General features: G+C 49.4%; 1 protein-coding gene and 1 non-coding gene across 2 annotated transcripts in view; both read left to right on the top strand.

The window, feature by feature from the left end:
- Nucleotides 1-12483, top strand: part of ARMH1 (armadillo like helical domain containing 1) — a gene marked incomplete in the record, with an annotated part of 20948 nt that extends 8465 nt beyond the window's left edge. The window contains 6 exon segments of the mRNA XM_073593977.1: nucleotides 3557-3679; nucleotides 5064-5136; nucleotides 6436-6565; nucleotides 7105-7182; nucleotides 9081-9162; nucleotides 9977-12483. Of these exon segments, the coding sequence (XP_073450078.1) occupies nucleotides 3557-3679; nucleotides 5064-5136; nucleotides 6436-6565; nucleotides 7105-7182; nucleotides 9081-9162; nucleotides 9977-9999 (509 nt within the window).
- Nucleotides 1133-1248, top strand: LOC141104018 (U5 spliceosomal RNA). Its single transcript, XR_012235408.1, has one exon. It is a non-coding gene; the product is annotated as a U5 spliceosomal RNA (small nuclear RNA).
- Nucleotides 12484-18486: the final 6003 nt, after the last annotated feature.

Raw genomic sequence — 18486 nt, 5'->3', positions numbered from 1 at the left:
GGGGGGTGGTATGAAGGGGTGCGGTATAGAGGGGGGGTATAGTATGGAGGGGGATGGTATAGAAGGGGGTGTGGTGTGGAGGGGGATGTAGTATGGAGGGGGGGGTGGTATGAAGGGGTGCGGTATAGAGGGGGTGCGGTATGGAGGGGGGGTATAGTATGGAGGGGGATGGTATAGAAGGGGGTGTGGTGTGTAGGGGGATGTAGTATGAAGGGGGTGCGGTATAGAGGGGGGGTGTAGTATGGAGGGGGGTGCGGTATGGAGGGGGGATGTAGTATGGAGGGGGATGGTATAGAAGGGGGGTGTGGTTTGGAGGGGGATGTAGTATGGAGGGGGGGTGGTATGAAGGGGTGCGGTATAGAGGGGGTGCGGTATGGAGGGGGGGTATAGTATGGAGGGGGGATGGTATAGAAGGGGGTGTGGTGTGTAGGGGGATGTAGTATGAAGGGGGGGTGGTATGAAAGGGTGCGGTATAGAGGGGGGTGTAGTATGGAGGGGGGTGCGGTATGGAGGGGGGGTGTAGTATGGAGGGGGGTGCGGTATAGAGGGGGGGTGTAGTATGGAGGGGGATGGTATAGAAGGGGGTGTGGTATGGAGGTAGGTGCGGTACAGAGGTAAGTACTTTCTGTATTATACAATGTTGCTGAGTATTCTGTGGATTGAAGTGAGATGTTGAGTTCTGCTCTGGAATGCTGACACTTCTAGTTCCACATCCTGTAGTCTGCTGGATCTCAGGATCTGATTGGTCTGTGTAGTACATGGTGTGTGCGCAGCTTTATATGAATTGAACTCCCCATCCCCCATAGATATTTCTCCTCCTCCACTCACCTTTATGTACACAGCTGGAGGGCCGCCAGTTTGAGACCCCTGATGTACAGCATAGTAGAAGGGGCGGAGCGCTGGTTGTATTATTTGCATACCCATGATGCACTGCAGCTTATCCTGTGTATTGTGTTCTCCTATTATAATAATGTTGTATATTATATATAGATAAGGTATTAGGAGGAGAGGGATGGATAGAGCGCCGCTCGGAGGGACACAAGCTGTAATTAGATTTGATGGAGGAAGGAGATCGCCATGAGATGAGTAGGGATCGGGCAGAGGCGGGGAGGAGCCGGTGGCGGTGATCGGTATACTCTGGTTTCTCTTCAGATCGAATAAATCTTTCGCCTTTTACTAAAGATTTCCGTGGAGAGGAACAATTATGAGTTTTCAACAATTTTTTGAGGCCTGGTCTCTGACCCGGCTAATTATACTGGTTAAAAACAGCTAAGGATTGAATAATAAGGAATTACGATGGTTAATAATGAGCAGGAATAATGATACAGCAGAGATCAAAGTGTATGGATGACGGAAGTGTCCGATATCTATAGATGAGAAGATATCAGAGAAGGAGGAGATACAATGTAACAGATCTGTATGTGATGTAGAAAACAAGGAATGAGATGATGTATTCTGTGTGTGGTGGAGGGGCTGGAAGAATACATTCCTGAGAGTTCCCCTGATCTGGGGGGGAACTTTGGTGTAAAATGCTGGAAACAGTGACAGCCAGGCAACCAGCATTTCCAGAAGGAAGTCAGCAATGAAAGCCTATGGCTCCATTCACACCTGGGCATTCCAGAATCACGAGCTGAATTAGGCGATTCTACCCGCTTTTCCAGAATCATGGGACACGTTTGCGATGCAATTACTTCTTACCGGCACCCCAAACTGTGGTTCATTTTGGCGCAATTGTAGAGCAATAAATCGCAACATGCGAAGCTTGTCGCTCAAAAAAGGAGCAGAAGCTTCTTTTGGGCGACAGCATCACACATTGGGATTTGCCGCGATTGCAGCGTGATTTATCGCTTTACAACTGCAGCATGATTGAAGCGCGATTGGGGTGCTAGTAAGACCCCCTTTCACACTGAGGCATTTTTCAGGCGTTTTAGTGCTAGAAATAGCGCCTGAAAACTGCCCACCATTCATTTGCAGTGAGTTGCTTTCACACTGGGGAACGTTAGAAAAATTCCTGCAAGCAGCATCTTTGGGGCATCGCTCCCAAAACACGCTACCCATTGAAATGAATGGGCAGCGCTTCTGAAGTGCCTTCAAATCATTTGCAATTTTTCTCACATCATATTTGTGCCGATATTTACCAAACGCATAGAGTATTTTTAGGAAAAAGTAACACTAAAGTGCACACAAGCAAAATATTCTACCCAATGTTTTGGTGAATTTCAAAAGATGGGTTTGTGTCGAGTAAATAGATACCAAACATGTCAAGGCTTAAAATTGCGTGCCCCCGAGAAATGGCGAAAAATGATAAAACCTAAAATTTTTCGTTGCTGATACTTTAAAAGCCTTTAGTTTAGGTTCACATCTATGCGGCTGATGCATTTTTCAGGCACATTTTGCGTTTTTATACCCATGTTTTTAATGCGTTTTTGCATGCAGTTTTTATGCATTTTGCGCTTTGCATTTCTTTTTCCCTTTAAAAACACTTTATTTAGCTGGTTGCTAAGGAGTGGGTGGGAAGCCGGCCGCCGCATCCTTAACAACCGATGACTCATCAGCTGTCAACAGCGTTCCCCACTGACAGCTGAAATGTAAACAAAAGAATGCCGGCAATTAAAAATTCTGAAAAAAAGCAGCGTGGGCCCTTCGGGTCTGGTATGGGTTTTAAGGGGAACCCCACACCAAAATTTAACAAAATTTAACAAAAAAACAGCGTGTCGTCCCCCCCCCAAAATCCATACCAGACACTTATCCAAGCATGCAAGCCAGGAAGGGGGGGGGGATAGAGAGCGCTCCCCCTTCCTGAACCATACCAGGCCACAATGCCCTTAACATGGGGGGTTGCTCTGGGGCGTGGGGTCTCCGCCCCCCTGTGTCATCATCGACCGGTGCATGCTGGGCCGCCGACGTCACAGAGGGGCGGTGCCACCAGGTGACATCGCAGGCCGGCTGGCTGGAATTTGTCTCTTCTCAGTACTGTACAAGTGGTCAGGCTGCCCAGATCAATCTCACTGAACAGCCAATCGCCAACATGAAAAAATAAGCTCATAGCTGCAGCTGCCCCACTAAAAGTCCAGTACGGCCTGAGGCCTGAGGACATCAAGTGGTTATTGTACATGAAACAAATGTTCCAACTTTACCACGACTGCAGTGTCTGCTGGATGGTGTTAGCACTGCACTGATGTATCTGTTGTCTGGAGTTGCTTGTTGCAAGGCCCAGCACACACTGCTGAAAGACTGCGGTCCCTGATGAGACTTGTAGTGCAGCTTCACACTGGTGAAAGACTATGGTCCCTGCTGGGACTTGTAGTGCAGCTTCACACTGGTGAAAGACTGTGGTCCCTGCTGGGACTTGTAGTGCAGCTTCACACTGCTGAAAGACTGCGGTCCCTGCTGGTACTTGTAGTGCAGCTTCACACTGGTGAAAGACTGTGGTCCCTGCTGGGACTTGTAGTGCAGCTTCACACTGCTGAAAGGCTGCGGTCCCTGCTGGGACTTGTAGTGCAGCTTCACAAGTTCTAGAAGGTTTTGCTCACTGTTGCATTTTGATTGGTTGCAGCTCTGCAGCTGATTTGGGAGCTGATGGACACTGATGTGCGTCTGGCGCTGCTGAAAGGACTTGTATCCCTCCTGAAGCCATCACAGAGAGAGAGGACAAAGAGCCGCCCGCAGATCCTGGATGGTATGTATGGCAGGACGGCAATGTACACGATGGCATCCTGACCTGTAGGAAGCCGAGTCATGTGACTACAGGGAGCCAATCACACCTGTGTACTCTCAGGTTCTGATATAGAATCTGAACCCAAACAGACATCCTATTTTATTTATATGGGGTGGGGAAGGGATGGAATTTGTGTTGGGTTTTAAATGCTGTTATTATCTCTGTTGGAGAGATTTCTTCTCTCTTCCTGTGTGGTCACCCATACAGGAAGTGATGTGAAGTTTCCCAGCTGGGACACAAGTGTCAATATACGCCACATGTGATGCTTTAATCCTTGAAAGAACTGAAAACCAATAAATTAAAGGGGCAGTCAGGCCAGGGAGGAAAGTGCTGATGATGCCTGAAAATGGGGGGGGGCTCTATGTGACTTGCTGCAGCTTCTAATGCACATGGTGAGAAGCTCACAGTGTGCAGGGATATCGGAGAAAGCCATTTCAGTCCAGGGGGAGGAGCCGGAAAAACTGTACAAGACTGAAGGGGAGGGGGGGGGGCAGAGGTCAATGTTAAAGAAGAACTTCAGTCTGCTCACATCATTTGTCAAAAAAAAAATTGCCATTCTGAATCTTCCCTCCAACCACTTTGCATATTTTTCTATATATACTGTGATTCTGTAATTGCCAAATATGCTGCAGAAATCTCCCTCCACTGAGTCTGGCTGCAGCCATTTTAACTGTGGGCAGCTGAAGCTGCTGCCCGTTCACTTCCTGGATTTACACAGAGGCACACCTCCAGCTCTCATTGGCCCTCTTATGACTCCTCCCCCCTCCCTTGCTGGCAAACTCTTAGGAGAGTGAGAGAGAGAGCTGTGTATGATGTCATAAGCCTCGGCCAATGACCAGACAAGAAACGGGAAGTGGGCTGTATAAGGGATTTACTGGCAGAAGAAAAATGTTTTATTATCCAAAGGTAAAACAACAAGAGCAGAAGATTTAATAGATGAAAAAATGATTGAAGTTCCGCTTTAACATTTGCAGGAACAATCCCTCTCTAGTTTCTCTCCTGTATATGTTGCGTACGGACACAATCTGAAATGCAATAAAAGTGTCTAAAAATGATCGCAGAGATGTGAACCAAACCAATGGCGCCGCTGTTGGGGCTGCCGGGAAGGCAGAGAGGGTCACATAATGAAATCCAATGTTAGCCGGGAGTGATTTCTCCTCACTATAGAGATATTTCCTCTCACTTCCTGTTGTGTTCCTGGGACAGGAAGTCAGAAAATACAGAATACAATGTTAGCAGAAAGTGCTCCCTACTCCGGCATTTATCTGTCTCCTTCTCCCACAATGCAGCAGGTTGCTCCGGCCATGTTCTAATGTAAAGCTTTATTTGTCTACTTTTTGTTTAGACCCGACAGCGCCCCAAATTTCTGAACCTTTGCCGACGTTTATTCAACAAGCCGCCTCCGCTAAAGCCATCGGGTCTGTATGGGGGACGGGGCCGGAATGGGTGAACCCAATAAGCTGGTTCATTAACAGAGTCCAAAGAGCTAAGGGCACCCACCAGCTTCAATATTGTTTCTGTCTTTTGCTTGCCCGGACCCCCGAGCCATCACCCCTCCTGATATATTTCCCATGATGTCCTCTTCATGATGTCCCCTTCCCCATCCTCCCCTCTCTTCTCCGCATTGTCCTCCTTCCTGCTATTCTCCCATTGATGTCCTCCACCTGTGGTCATTTTCCCTTCTGTTCTGCCCTTGCTGCTCCCCCCCCAACCCACTATCCTACCCCTGCTTTCCTCATGCTACCATCATCCCCCATGTTGCCCTATCACCTCTGTCCTTCTTCTGTTGGTTTCCACCCATGCTGTCCTCCCTTCTGTTGTCTCCCTCACTGACCTTCTCTCTGCTGCCCCCCCCCCCCTTTTCCCCTGCTGTCCTTGTCCTCCTAAGCCCCATCTCCCAGCTATCCTTCTATTGTTGTCCTCCCACCTCTTGCCACATCCCCCCACCCACTATCCTACCTCTTCCGATCCTTCTGGTCCCCCCTATTGTCCTGCCCCTTCTGTCCTCCCTCCTGTTTTCCCTCTCCCGCTGTGCTACACCTGCTGTCCCTCTCCCGCTGTGCTACACCTGCTGTCCCTCACCTGTTGTCCCTCCCCTGCTGTGCTATACCTGCTGTCCCTCACCTGCTGTCCCTCCCCTGCTGTTCTATACCCGCTGTCCCTCTCCTACTGTGCTATACCTGCTGTCCCTCCCCTGCTGTGCTATACCTGCTGTCCCTCCCCTGCTGTGCTATACCTGCTGTCCCTCCCCTGCTGTGCTATACCTGCTGTCCCTCCCCTGCTGTGCTATACCTGTTGTCCCTCCCCTGCTGTGCTATACCTGCTGTCCCTCCCCTGCTGTACTATACCTGCTGTCCCTCTCCTGCTGTGCTATACCTGCTGTCCCTCCCCTGCTGTCCCTCCCCTGCTGTGCTATACCTATTGTCCCTCCCCTGCTGTGCTATACCTGTTGTCCCTCCCCTGCTGTGCTATACCTGCTGTCCCTCTCCCGCTGTGCTATACCTGCTGTGCTATACCTGCTGTCCCTCACCTGCTGTCCCTCCCCTGCTGTGCTATACCTCCCCTGCTGTGCTATACTTGCTGTCTCTCCCCTGCTGTGCTATACCCGCTGTCCCTCCCCTGCTGTGCCTCACCTGCTGTCCCTCCCCTGCTGTGCTACACCTGTTGTCCCTCCCCTGCTGACACAGGTGAGGAATAATCCTATTAAATGTTTCTAGGATGTTGGCTCGGGAGTCCCCCCAGCTGTGTGAGGATCTGATCCATCTGAGCGTCGTCCATCACCTGCTGTACGCCATGGGGAACACGGAGCACACAGACAGCCAGAGACAGGCCAGCCTGACCTTGGAGGTGAGGGGTCACTAAGTGTATTGCTGGGTAGGGGCATGTGGGGAGGGGGGGGGTCGGGACTTACAGGAACGGCTGTTACAGATCTTTTCGCAAAAATAATGTTCTCCTCCATTTTCAGTTGAGTGTGGAAGGGTTGGAACCCCAGTCAGGTTTTTATTCTTGTCTGACCCTGCTGGGGAGACTCATCCTATGCTTGTCCCATTCTCTGTCTGTTCTGGTGACCATTGTCACTGGGAGGGTAAAATGTGGGGTGGTGCTGGGGGCGGTACCTGCATGAGGGGGCGGTACCTGCATGAGGGGATGGTCTAGAGACCAGTCTTATAGTGCCTACATAGAAAACTGGTCTGTGAGTGAGGACTCCAGTAGGTTATTAGTCATATACTCTATGTGTATCGGTAATAGATGGATATTGGTCATACATGTATATTGGTTATAGATGGCTTTAGAGGCGACTCCTATTGGTTATTGTGGCTTTCCACCTGTGCGCTGATTGGATGGCGTGTATGTGAGCTGACAGATGTCTCCACTTCTTGTTGCAGTATTTCGTGTCATCATTTCCTGCGGTGGAGGAAGACGTGCGGACAGCGATTGGAGAGAAGTTATTCCGCATGCTGATGGTAGGATTATCTGTCATGGGGATTTCCCTGGGAAGTTTTTTTATTGGAACTGTGACATTGCGGCGGACAGATCGGACACTTTTGACACATTTTTGGGACCATTGACATTTATACAGCGATCAGTGCTATAAAAATGCACTGATTACTGTGTAAATGTCACTGGTAGGAAAGGGGTTAACACTAGGGGGCGATCAAGGGGTTAAATGTGTTCCCTCATGTGTGTTTCTAACTGTGGGGGGATGGGACTGACTGGAGGAGGAGACCGATCGCTGTACCTTATTACTAGGAACAGACGATCTGTCTCTCCTCTCCTGCCAGAACGGGTAAACACAGAAATCCCCATTCTGGCTCTCATGCCCACGATCGCGGGTGGCCGCCGGCCATGCGCCTCGGCTTCCCCACTGTGTGACCGGCGTGCACATGCCTGCTATGGCTCTTAAAGGAGCCAACTTGCATTCACAGAGATTTGCGGGAACGAGCCGACCTGCCGCAGTATAATGACGGCGGCTGGTTGGCTAGTGGTTATCATGATACTAAACACACGCTGTGTAATGTACATTCTCCCTTCTGTTTCTGTATATGGATGACGACTTTGTAATTATCTTAAAAAAAAAAAAATCGAAGTCCCTTTTTCCTAATGGATATCCAGCTGTCACGTGACCCGGCTCTCTCCCAGCCTGTCTAGTCCTCTGCTGCTGGTCACATGTTCAAAAATAAATAAATAAATATCAATAAATGATTTTAAATTTATATTTGAAATTAAATCTTAATAATTTTTTGGCAATAACATGGTGTGGGCAGATTTCTGCCAGTCACAGGCTGTATAATGCCCCCCTCCAGCCTGTGTATTCAAATAAGAGGGAGGTGAAGCCTCCGTCAATCTACGTGTAATATCCCGCCCATTGTGTTTAGCTGGTTAGCGGGCGTGGAGCGGAAGGGAGGGAGTGGGCTGTCATTTAGCACTGTGTATTTGCCCACATGTGTGACTCTATAGTCACATGGGCTGCTCAGATGTGATGGGGAGGAAATGCTCAGCATAGAAACTCACTGAAAACTGAGCATGTGCAGAGCTGCCACCACTGTTGTAAAATCCCTTGCTGAATGGACAGAAGGGGGAGATAGAGAGCAGCAGGATCAACCAGTTTTTTTGCTGAATACAGAAAAGGAATCTCGTAGTGATGAGTGAGGATGAACAGCATGGAATACACCATTTATTCATCTTTTTTTATGATGGGGTTTTAGCAACACTTTAACTGAAGTGGAAGTTTTCAGCCCCCTCCCTGTAGTAACCTGCAGACACCACTGTGAAGGAATATGATCACCATAGTGACAGAGTACAAACCACTTTCTACAGACTCCATTGGCCATGTTGGGAAGAGTAGTGATTGGATGCCGGGACAGTATGGCTGCCGTCCGAAGAGCATGGAAAGGGGTAGGGGTGGGGGTGGGGAGGAGCTGTGACTCAGGTGGGGAGTAGAGATGGAGGGTATAGCTGTCCCTAATTTGGGATGGCATTATTTATCCTTCGAATGTCCCTCACTGTCTCTGCTGGATTGTTTTTTTTAATTATGAAGAGCAACAAGGAGAGGACCTGGAACACCCCCTGTTGTAGCCTCAGGTTTTATTGTGAACCTATCAAGAACCTCAAGTGGCATCTGTGGGTCACTCAACCCATCAGCTTTTACCTGTAACCCAAATATCAGATTTTCATGGACATTTGAATTATTTCCAATTAAAGTGTAATTGAATATTAAGCCTTGGACTGTTCTCTGGGGTAGCTATGCGCTCTTTGTTTTGGGATCACTAAGCTGTGATTAGGAGAGTCGGGTGTCTGTTGTCGGTCTCACCCCCCCCCCCCCGTTTTTATGTCATATTATCTGATCTGTTGTTCTTTACAGGAGAATGCTGAGCTATTGTACATGAAGCTGGACAGAGTTCACATTGATATCCTAATCTCCAACCAATTAAACGTCCCCAGAGGTAAGTCCCGGCCTCCCTTGTTCATTCACAGACTTAGTTGGGGTAGGCAGAACACTTTGGTGGGGGTGGGTCACGCTTCTTGACCCTTGACCTCTGGGGACATGCCTTCTGACCTTTGACCTTTGGAGCAGATCCCTATTCCAATCCCTGAGTCCTAACCTTGTTCTTCAAGGGGAAACTCTAACCCTAAACCCTAACCCTCTAACTGAACCCTAAGTTCTAACCCTAACCCTAAAATTGAGCACTAATCTGCATACTTTTTCTCTAAGCATAAATTCTCCCTACTCCTAGAACTGCAAATCTGCTTCCCCTGCTGAAATCCCCCCCAGAACAAATGTCCACGCCCCCCCCCCCCCCCCCCCAAAACAAAACAAAACAAAAAATCAACACTTCTAGCACAAATTCTCTACCCTTCAAATCCCTCAATATCCCCCCCCCACACACACACACACACACACTTTAAAACCCCTCTCCCAGCACTAATTTCCCTCCTAGCTCAAATCCTCCCTCCAAAAAAATTTCCCCTCCTAGCACAATTCCCCTCCCCCCTCTACCTTATCACCTCTTCCAGCACAAACCCCTAAATCCACCCTCCCAACGCAAATCCCTCTAAATCATAACTCCTAACACCCCCCCCCCCCCCCTGCCCTGTCTTAGAACAATTCTTACCCCTTGCTGCCCCCTCCCAACACATATCCCCTGACCTCACATGATACCACAGTTCCCATGGCTGCCGCCCCTCCTGCCCACCCCTTGTCCCGGCCCTACCGGTGGTACATGTTGTGTTCATGTACAATTCTGTTTCCTTTTGTAGTAAAGGAAGAGTCCCGTCACTGAAGGTGGGCCATCACTGGGACAGATGATTGACACCTGGACAACACAAACTCGTCACATCGAAGGAAAGGCCGGACCATGCTTGTGCCAGAGAATCAACGAACGTCTTCTGCCTTGTTATCAGTGCATTTGTTTTGTTTTGTTTTTTTAAATATAAAAAGCTTACGAACTGTTCTGTCCAGTGCTGATCATTTCAGATGCGGACAATTTCTGAAGGCCGGTGAGGGATCTGCTAGGGTTGGAGGACATGTGATGGTTTATGAGAACATGTGTCAGGGTTTGAGGACATTAGCCGGGGTACAAGGACATGGGTCAGGGTTTGAGGACATTAGCCGGGGTACAAGGACATGGGTCAGGGTTTGAGCACATTAGCCGGGGTACAAGGACATGTGTCAGGGTTTAGGGACATTAGCCGGGGTACAAGGACATGTGTCAGGGTTTGAGGACATTAGCCGGGGTACAAGGACATGTGTCAGGGTTTGAGGACATTAGCCGGGGTACAAGGACATGTGTCAGGGTTTGAGGACATTAGCCGGGGTACAAGGACATGGGTCAGGGTTTAAGGACATTAGCCGGGGTACAAGGACATGGGTCAGGGTTTGAGGACATTAGCCGGGGTACAAGGACATGTGTCAGGGTTTGAGGACATTAGCCGGGGTACAAGGACATGGGTCAGGGTTTGAGGACATTAGCCGGGGTACAAGAACATGTGTCAGGGTTTGAGGACATTAGCCGGGGTACAAGGACATGTGTCAGGGTTTGAGGACATTAGCCGGGGTACAAGGACATGGGTCAGGGTTTGAGGACATTAGCCGGGGTACAAGGACATGGGTCAGGGTTTGAGGACATTAGCCGGGGTACAAGGACATGTGTCAGGGTTTAAGGACATTAGCCGGGGTACAAGGACATGTGTCAGGGTTTGAGGACATTAGCCGGGGTACAAGGACATGTGTCAGGGTTTAAGGACATTAGCCGGGGTACAAGGACATGTGTCAGGGTTTAAGGACATTAGCCGGGGTACAAGAACATGTGTCAGGGTTTGAGGACATTAGCCGGGGTACAAGGACATGGGTCAGGGTTTGAGGACATTAGCCGGGGTACAAGGACATGTGTCAGGGTTTAAGGACATTAGCCGGGGTACAAGGACATGGGTCAGGGTTTGAGGACATTAGCCGGGGTACAAGGACATGGGTAAGGGTGGAGAACTCCTAACCTAGTACTCTGCGATTGGCTTCAGCTAGCCACTAGGTGAGGGGTCCAGCAGGCCTTTTGGCTACTTGCATGGGTGCTCAACCTGTGGCGGAACTACAAGTCCCACGAGGCATTGCAAGGCTGACAGTAACAAGCATGAATCTCAAAGGCAGGGGTATGATGGGACTTGTATTTCCGCTGCTGGAGGGCCGCAGGTTGAGTATGCATGTTGCTAGGCAGTTTATTAGTACAAAATGTTCTTTGCTACAGTTCCAAAAATAAACATATACAAATATGAAATGTCCCAAAGGTGTAAAACTAAAAAATTGGTGAAAAAAGGATGAATCACTCTTAACCCAAAAGATACTTAAATCTGCTTGCCAATTGGATAGGACTCTCATATCATAAAGAATCACACCACACTTTATAAAAACTCCATATTGGGCAACTTCATCGGTTTTCAAGCAATCCTCTCTGTACAAAATGATCTCACTCCACCGAGAAATACCACTGCAACTCCCATCAGCTCAAGGGTCAGTGCATGCAGATAAGTACCCAGAAATAGAGAAGCACATGCTCCACATAGTGTGAAATACACAACATTTTTTAATAAAAGTGGTTTAAATTATACTAAAAGTGAATTAAACAAAATCAGAGCTGTTAAAAATACCAAACTCCAGCAGACATTACAATTTCCTGCTTACTTCCGGTAAAAACGTGATGACGTCACAACAGGCTCCAACCCTGCGCGTTTTGTCACAACTAACGTCTTCCGGGGCATGGACCTTTTGGCTAGGCAGACCAGAGTGCCTTGCCTTTGTCATCCTCACACCCTGGGTTGTTGGTGAAGGTCCCTCTACTTTGGGACCAATGACACACCTTTTTTTGTGCACCTCACCACAGGCTTGAAAAATCAGATTTCTGATGGAGTTAGGTCTTCTGGCTAAGATATCCTAATTAGAGACGTCTCAGTAGACACCAGTGCTATTCAACCATATGCAGCTCTTAAATCTTTGTAACTGACTGTTCAAATGCAGCAATGTTACTATGTATATAATTTTGAAGTTTAAATAAAGTTTTTTATAAAAAAAAAAAAAAAATGTGCAGGTCTTGATTCTACTCGGTGGTCCATTGTCAAAAAGACAGTAATTTAGGAACTATTATTATATAAAAGCTAAATGGCCGAGCGAGCGTTACTTGAATGACATTAATTGTCAGAATGCCTTTTGCTTACTTCCTGACTGGAGAGCCAAAAGTGGAAGAACGCCATCCGGGTTGAGGCGGAGGAGCAAAATCGCCAAAAGACTCTCATTGTTGATGGGATCTTGTTTGGCATTTTTTGCCCCAAAGAACACCAAAGAGTTGTATACTGTCACCTTAGACCCCTCAGCCAGCTGCTTGAACACCTATGCAGATATTCTACAGCTGTACCAACCAGACCAATCCAACAAGAAACCACATGGACTCAAGTTTATACTGTGGTATGTTTTATGTAGAAGATAATTTCCCTCTGGTCACCCACCACCAGACCCCCAACATCGGCATCTTCCTGCAGAGGTACTGCAAAGAGGTCTGGTTCTCCCACTTTATAGGTTGTGGTGCATTTATTCTGGTATTTCCCCTATGTAGTGGTCTGGAGGAGGGCAGGTTCATTATTGAAACAGATCTGTGGCCTTAAAGGCCAAGTCCACTTTTTATACCAACCTGAATGTTACAGCCATATTTAGAGTGTACCTTGTAACATGGTGCCAAAGGTAGGGCTGCTTTCATCTAATTTCTTTGAAAGGAATATTATACTCCTCCTTCACGTTTCTCTGCTCTCTCATTCTCCCTCTACTCCTGCTCCCTTCCTCCTTCACATCTTCCTCCTCCCTCTCCTCCTTCTCCCCTTCCTACTTCACTTCTTCCTCCTCCCTCTCCTCCTTCTCCCCTTCCTACTTCACTTCTTCCTTCTCCCTCTACCCCCTCCGCTGAGCTCTCCCCTTCCTCCTTCACATCTTCCTCCTCCTTCTCCCCTTCCTACTTCACTTCTTCCTTCTCCCTCTACCCCCTCCGCTGAGCTCTCCCCTTCCTACTTCACTTCTTCCTTCTCCCTCTACCCCCTCCGCTGAGCTCTCCCCTTCCTACTTCACTTCTTCCTTCTCCCTCTACCCCCTCCGCTGAGCTCTCCCCTTCCTACTTCACTTCTTCCTTCTCCCTCTACCCCCTCCGCTGAGATCTCCCCTTCCTACTTCACTTCTTCCTTCTCCCTCTACCCCCTCCGCTGAGATCTCCCCTTCCTACTTCACTTCTTCCTTTTATCTCACCTCCTTACCCCCTTCCTCCTCCACTTCTTCCTTACCTCCTTCTCCCCTTTACTTCTTTCTTCTCCCTCTCCTCCTTGTCCCCTTCCTCCTTCACTTGTTTCTCTTTATCTCCATCTTCCCATTCCTCTGTAACTTCGTCCTCCTCCCTTACCTCCTTCTCCCCTTCACTTTTTCCTTCTCCCTCTACCCCCTCCGCTGAGATCTCCCCTTCCTACTTCACTTCTTCCTTCACATCTTCCTCCTCCCTCTCCTCCTTCTCCCCTTCCTCTTTCACTTCTTCCTTCTCCCTCTACCCCCTCCGCTGAGATCTCCCCTTCCTTCTTCACTTCTTCCTTCACATCTTCCTCCTTCCTCTCCTCCTTCTCCCCTTCCTCTTTCACTTCTTCCTTCTCCCTCTACCCCCTCCGCTGAGATCTCCTCTTCCTCTTTCACTTCTTCCTTTTCTCTCACCTCCTTACCCCCTTCCTCCTCCACTTCTTCCTTACCTCCTTCTCCCCTTTACTTCTTCCTTCTCCCTCTCCTCTTTCTCTCCTTCCTCTTTCACCTCTTCCTACTTCACTTCTTCCTTCTCCCTCTACCCCCTCCGCTGAGCTCTCCCCTTCCTACTTCACATCTTCCTTCTCCCTCTACCCCCTCCGCTGAGATCTCCCCTTCCTACTTCACTTCTTCCTTCTCCCTCTACCCCCTCCGCTGAGCTCTCCCCTTCCTACTTCACATCTTCCTCCTCCCTCTCCTCCTTCTCCCCTTCCTCTTTCACTTCTTCCCTCTCCCTCTACCCCTTCCGCTGAGCTCTCCCCTTCCTACTTCACTTCTTCCTTCTCCCTCTACCCCCTCCACTGAGATCTCCCCTTCCTACTTCACTTCTTCCTTCTCCCTCTACCCCAGTGGTTCTCAACTCCAGTCCTCAGGACCCACCAACGGGCCAGGTTTGCAAGATAGCTGAAATACATCACAGGTGATATCATTTGCTGCTCAGTGATTGCAGTATTCCAGTCTGCAACTCCCCAAGGTAATACTTAAAATCTGGCCTGTTGGTGGGTCCCAAGGACTGGAGGTGAGAACCACTGCTCTACCCCCTCCGCTGAGCTCTCCCCTTCCTACTTCACTTCTTCCTTCTCCCTCTACCCCCTCCGCTGAGATCTCCCCTTCCTACTTCACTTGTTCCTTCTCCCTCTACCCCCTCCGCTGAGCTCTACCCTTCCTACTTCACTTCTTCCTTTTCTCTCACCTCCTTACCCCCTTCCTCCTCCACTTCTTCCTTACCTCCTTCTCCCCTTTACTTCTTACTTCTCCCTCTCCTCCTTGTCCCCTTCCTCCTTCACTTGTTCCTCTTTATCTCCATCTTCCCCTTCCTCCGTAATTTCATCCTCCTCCCTTACCTCCTTCTCCCCTTTACTTCTTCCTTCTCCCTCTCCTCTTTCTCTCCTTCCTCTTTCACCTCCTCCTCTTCCCTTAACGCCTTCTCCCCTTGCTCCTTCACCTCTTCCTTTTCTCCTTCCTCATTCACTTCCTCCTCCTCCCTCATCCCCATCTCTACTTCCTCCTTAACTTCTTCCTCCTCTCTTACCTCCTTCTCCCATTCCTATTTCACTTCTTCCTTCTAATACTTCTCTCTTTCCTCTTTCACTTTTTCCTTCTCCCGCTCCTTCCTCTTTCACCTCTTCCCTCACCTCCTTCCTCCTTCACTTCTTCCTCCTCCCTTTCCTCCCCCCCTCCTTTCTTCACTTCCTCCTCCTTCTCTCTCTCCTTCACTTCTTCCTCCTCCTTCTTTCCTTCATGTCTTCTTCCTCCTCCTCCCCTTCCTCCTTCACTTATTCCTCCTTCTCTCCTTCCTACTTCACTTCTTCCTTCTCCCTCACCTCCTTACCCCCTTCCTCATCCACTTCTTCCTTACCTCCTTCTCCCCTTTACTTCTTCCTTCTCCCTCTCCTACTCCTCTCCTTCCTCCTTCTCTCCTTCCTTCTTCACTTCTTCCTCCTCCCTCTCCTACTCCTCTCCTTCCTCCTTCTCTCCTTCCTTCTTCACTTCTTCCTCCCTCTCCTCCTTCTCTCCTTCCTTCTTCTTCTTCCTCCTTCACCTCTTCCCCTTTGTCTCCCCTCTTTTTCCCTTTCCTCCTTCACCTCTTCCCTCTACTCCTCCTCCTTTGTGATTGTGTAGAAAGTGAGGGCCCTGAAATCATAGAAGGTAAAGAACTGGTGAAAACAGCTCCAGTTCCTGGCCTGGGTGGCATCTCAGTAAAATATTCATAGACGCATTTCAATCCTCCTTCAGGCTTTTCCTCTGTGTTTTTTTCCAGGTTAATGAGGGATGAGGGTGAGGGCAGCAGCAAATTTTAAGTATAGAATCCTATGGCTATAAAACTGTCCATTTGTCCCCAGAGTGAGGACTTGAAACTCAAAGCAGCCCACGTCAACCCCCCCCCCCCCAACACAGCATTCCATCACATACAAAACGTTCGCCCTTTTCACAAGACAAATCTACCCCCTCTCTGCTGAGATCCCCCTGCCTGCACAAGTCTTGGTCCCACCAAGTCCCCCTTCCCAGCGCATAGCCTCTCTTCCCTCAAATTCCCCTCTCAGCACAAATCCCCCCCCCCCCCAGCATAAATACCTACCATATCCCTCCAACCAACATAAATCCTCCTCACTCCTTCCCCAGAATCCCCATCCAAGCAAATCCCTCCTCATTGCACAAATCTTCTCTTCCACATCGGAGCCCAGGAGGAGCCCGGGGTATCTTCCCTCTGATCTGTAGTCTATTGCTGTGATGGGCAGCCAGTGGGGAAAGACGCTTGCTGTTACAGTGGCAGGTCACCTGGTGTGCCTGGGCACACCCTAATCAGCGCAGATCCTCCCCCCCCCCCCCCCCACACACACACACACACACACACACACACACACACACACACACAGTGCTGCTGGCATCTCTCCCACCGGCTGCTGCTGTGGGCACACACAGAGGGGGATGTTTTAGGAAGAGTGGGGGAAGACCGGCCCCTTCCCTTTCTGAATGAACACAGTGAGTGATCAGTACCCTGTGTCTGAGCTTTGGAGAGCACACACTAATGCAATAGGCTGTGCACACCTATGGGCGGGTGATTGAGGGGTTGGGGACCTGAGACTTCCTGCAGGAGGTATAAAGGGAAACCCCCCCCCCAATGGAATGCAAGCAGCAAAAAACCCGATGGGGTTTTCACTCTTCCAAGGCGTGAACTCTTTGCTTTGCCATACATGGGCCCTTACAGGTGTGCATTGTTTTTTTTTTTAATCAATGCACAATTTCATTCCATCCAATAAAGCGGCACATGTTTTGCTGGTATAAATAAAAAAAGTATGTGCTGCCATCTGTATGCCAGGCAGAGCCGCCTCCCTGTGGGTGTGGCTGAAGAGACCTGGATGCCTCATAGACCTTTGATGGTTGGTCCATTCTAAATGTGACTTGATGTGAAATACAAGTACTACTGATCCGTACGCCCGAGCAAAAGGGTCGTCTTCACCTACACAGGATGTTCAGGTGTGCCATGAAGGTCCATACAGGAAGACTGAAATCAGTGGCCAGCAGGGAGCTGCCGAATCGCTGGACCGACGGTGAGCATGGTTCTGTTTTCATGGTGCCCATTCACACCTTGAGCGCACTTTTACTCAAAGCTTGTCGGTCAAAATAGTACATGAGTATCTCAGGGGCGGGTCTTTTTTTTTGGGGAGGGTGTCACACAACCACCCATCCCCCCCCCCCCCCATTTGCTGGTCAGTCTGGCACATACTCCATTGTGGCGGGTGGTACAGCGGCTCAGCTCCGAGTCCTCTCCTCCATGGCGGCTTCCAGCTCCCCCCCCCTCCTCCTGGACGTCCAATAGGATCGCCTGTCCTTTCAGCCAATCGTGTGACCGGTGTCAAAACCCGCTTCCTGATTGGCCGGGAGGAGAATCAGTGTTACAACAGCGAATATTGATTCGCTGTTGTAACACACCTGGGTGGGCTCGCAGCGCACTCTCTGCGCCCTGAGCCCACCCTATATTGAAGCCTATTTGAGCCTCTGGCTCTAATCAGTCCTTTGAAAAAAGAAAAAAAAAACCCCTCCCCCGCCCGCATTGGAATCCATGCGGCGGTGTCCTGAAAGGGGGCTGGACACATGGATAGGGGAGGCGGCGATGGACAGGGGGGGGGCGCCCGTGCACCCTTAATGGACGGGCCGCCCCTGTAGTATCTTCCGGGACAGAGTGGCACCTTTTCTCCCTAAGCCCGCGGTTCGCACCAGTGCGGCTTTGAAATCGCACTACTTCGGCGCGATTTCAAAGCCGCAGATCAGCGCAATTCGGATCTCTGATTTAATTGTGGCTTCATTTAACAGAAGTCAATGCAAGACGCAATGAAATTGCAGAAAAGTAGTGCAGGAACCTTTTTCAAAGTCACTTGAGTCGCAACAATTTCAGATGGTTCCATTGCCGATAATAGGGTGCGACTTGTCGTGCGATTTTGAACTGCCAAATCGCATTGGTGTGAATGAGGACGAAAAGACTTCACTGAGAGCATCAGGAAAGCAAATGTAATGTGCTTTTTTTTTTTGGATTCCATTGGCTAAAAAAATGAACGTATCAATTCATAAAAAACACTTCGCCCTAAAATGCGCAGACCCCCTGAAAAAAATGACCAAAGATGTTCAACGCAAACGTGATTAGGGCCGTAGGCTACGTTCACACTTTGTGCATGTCTGGAACGTGCACAAAATAGCACGCCGTTGTCATTCATTCTTAATGGCGACCCCACGCATCTGATTACACGCACATCAGAACAAGGCAGATCGCCGGGAACACATTTAACCAGTGGTGGCTGGTGGTATATATATTTTTTTTGGGGGGGGGGCAGCAAACCCCCCAGTCAGTCGGTCGGGTCACAGGCACATTCCCCCAAGTTGGTCAATCGGTCACCAACCCCGCACCTACCCCATCTAGGCAGCGTTTCCTCCGGGCGGCGGCTTCACCCTGCGTCTCCAC

This window comes from Aquarana catesbeiana, linkage group LG07 (assembly GCF_042186555.1).
Source record: "Aquarana catesbeiana isolate 2022-GZ linkage group LG07, ASM4218655v1, whole genome shotgun sequence".
NCBI classification, from domain to species: Eukaryota; Metazoa; Chordata; class Amphibia; order Anura; family Ranidae; genus Aquarana; species Aquarana catesbeiana.
Note: the sequence above shows the minus strand (reverse complement) of the source record. Positions and strands in the feature narration are given on the sequence as shown.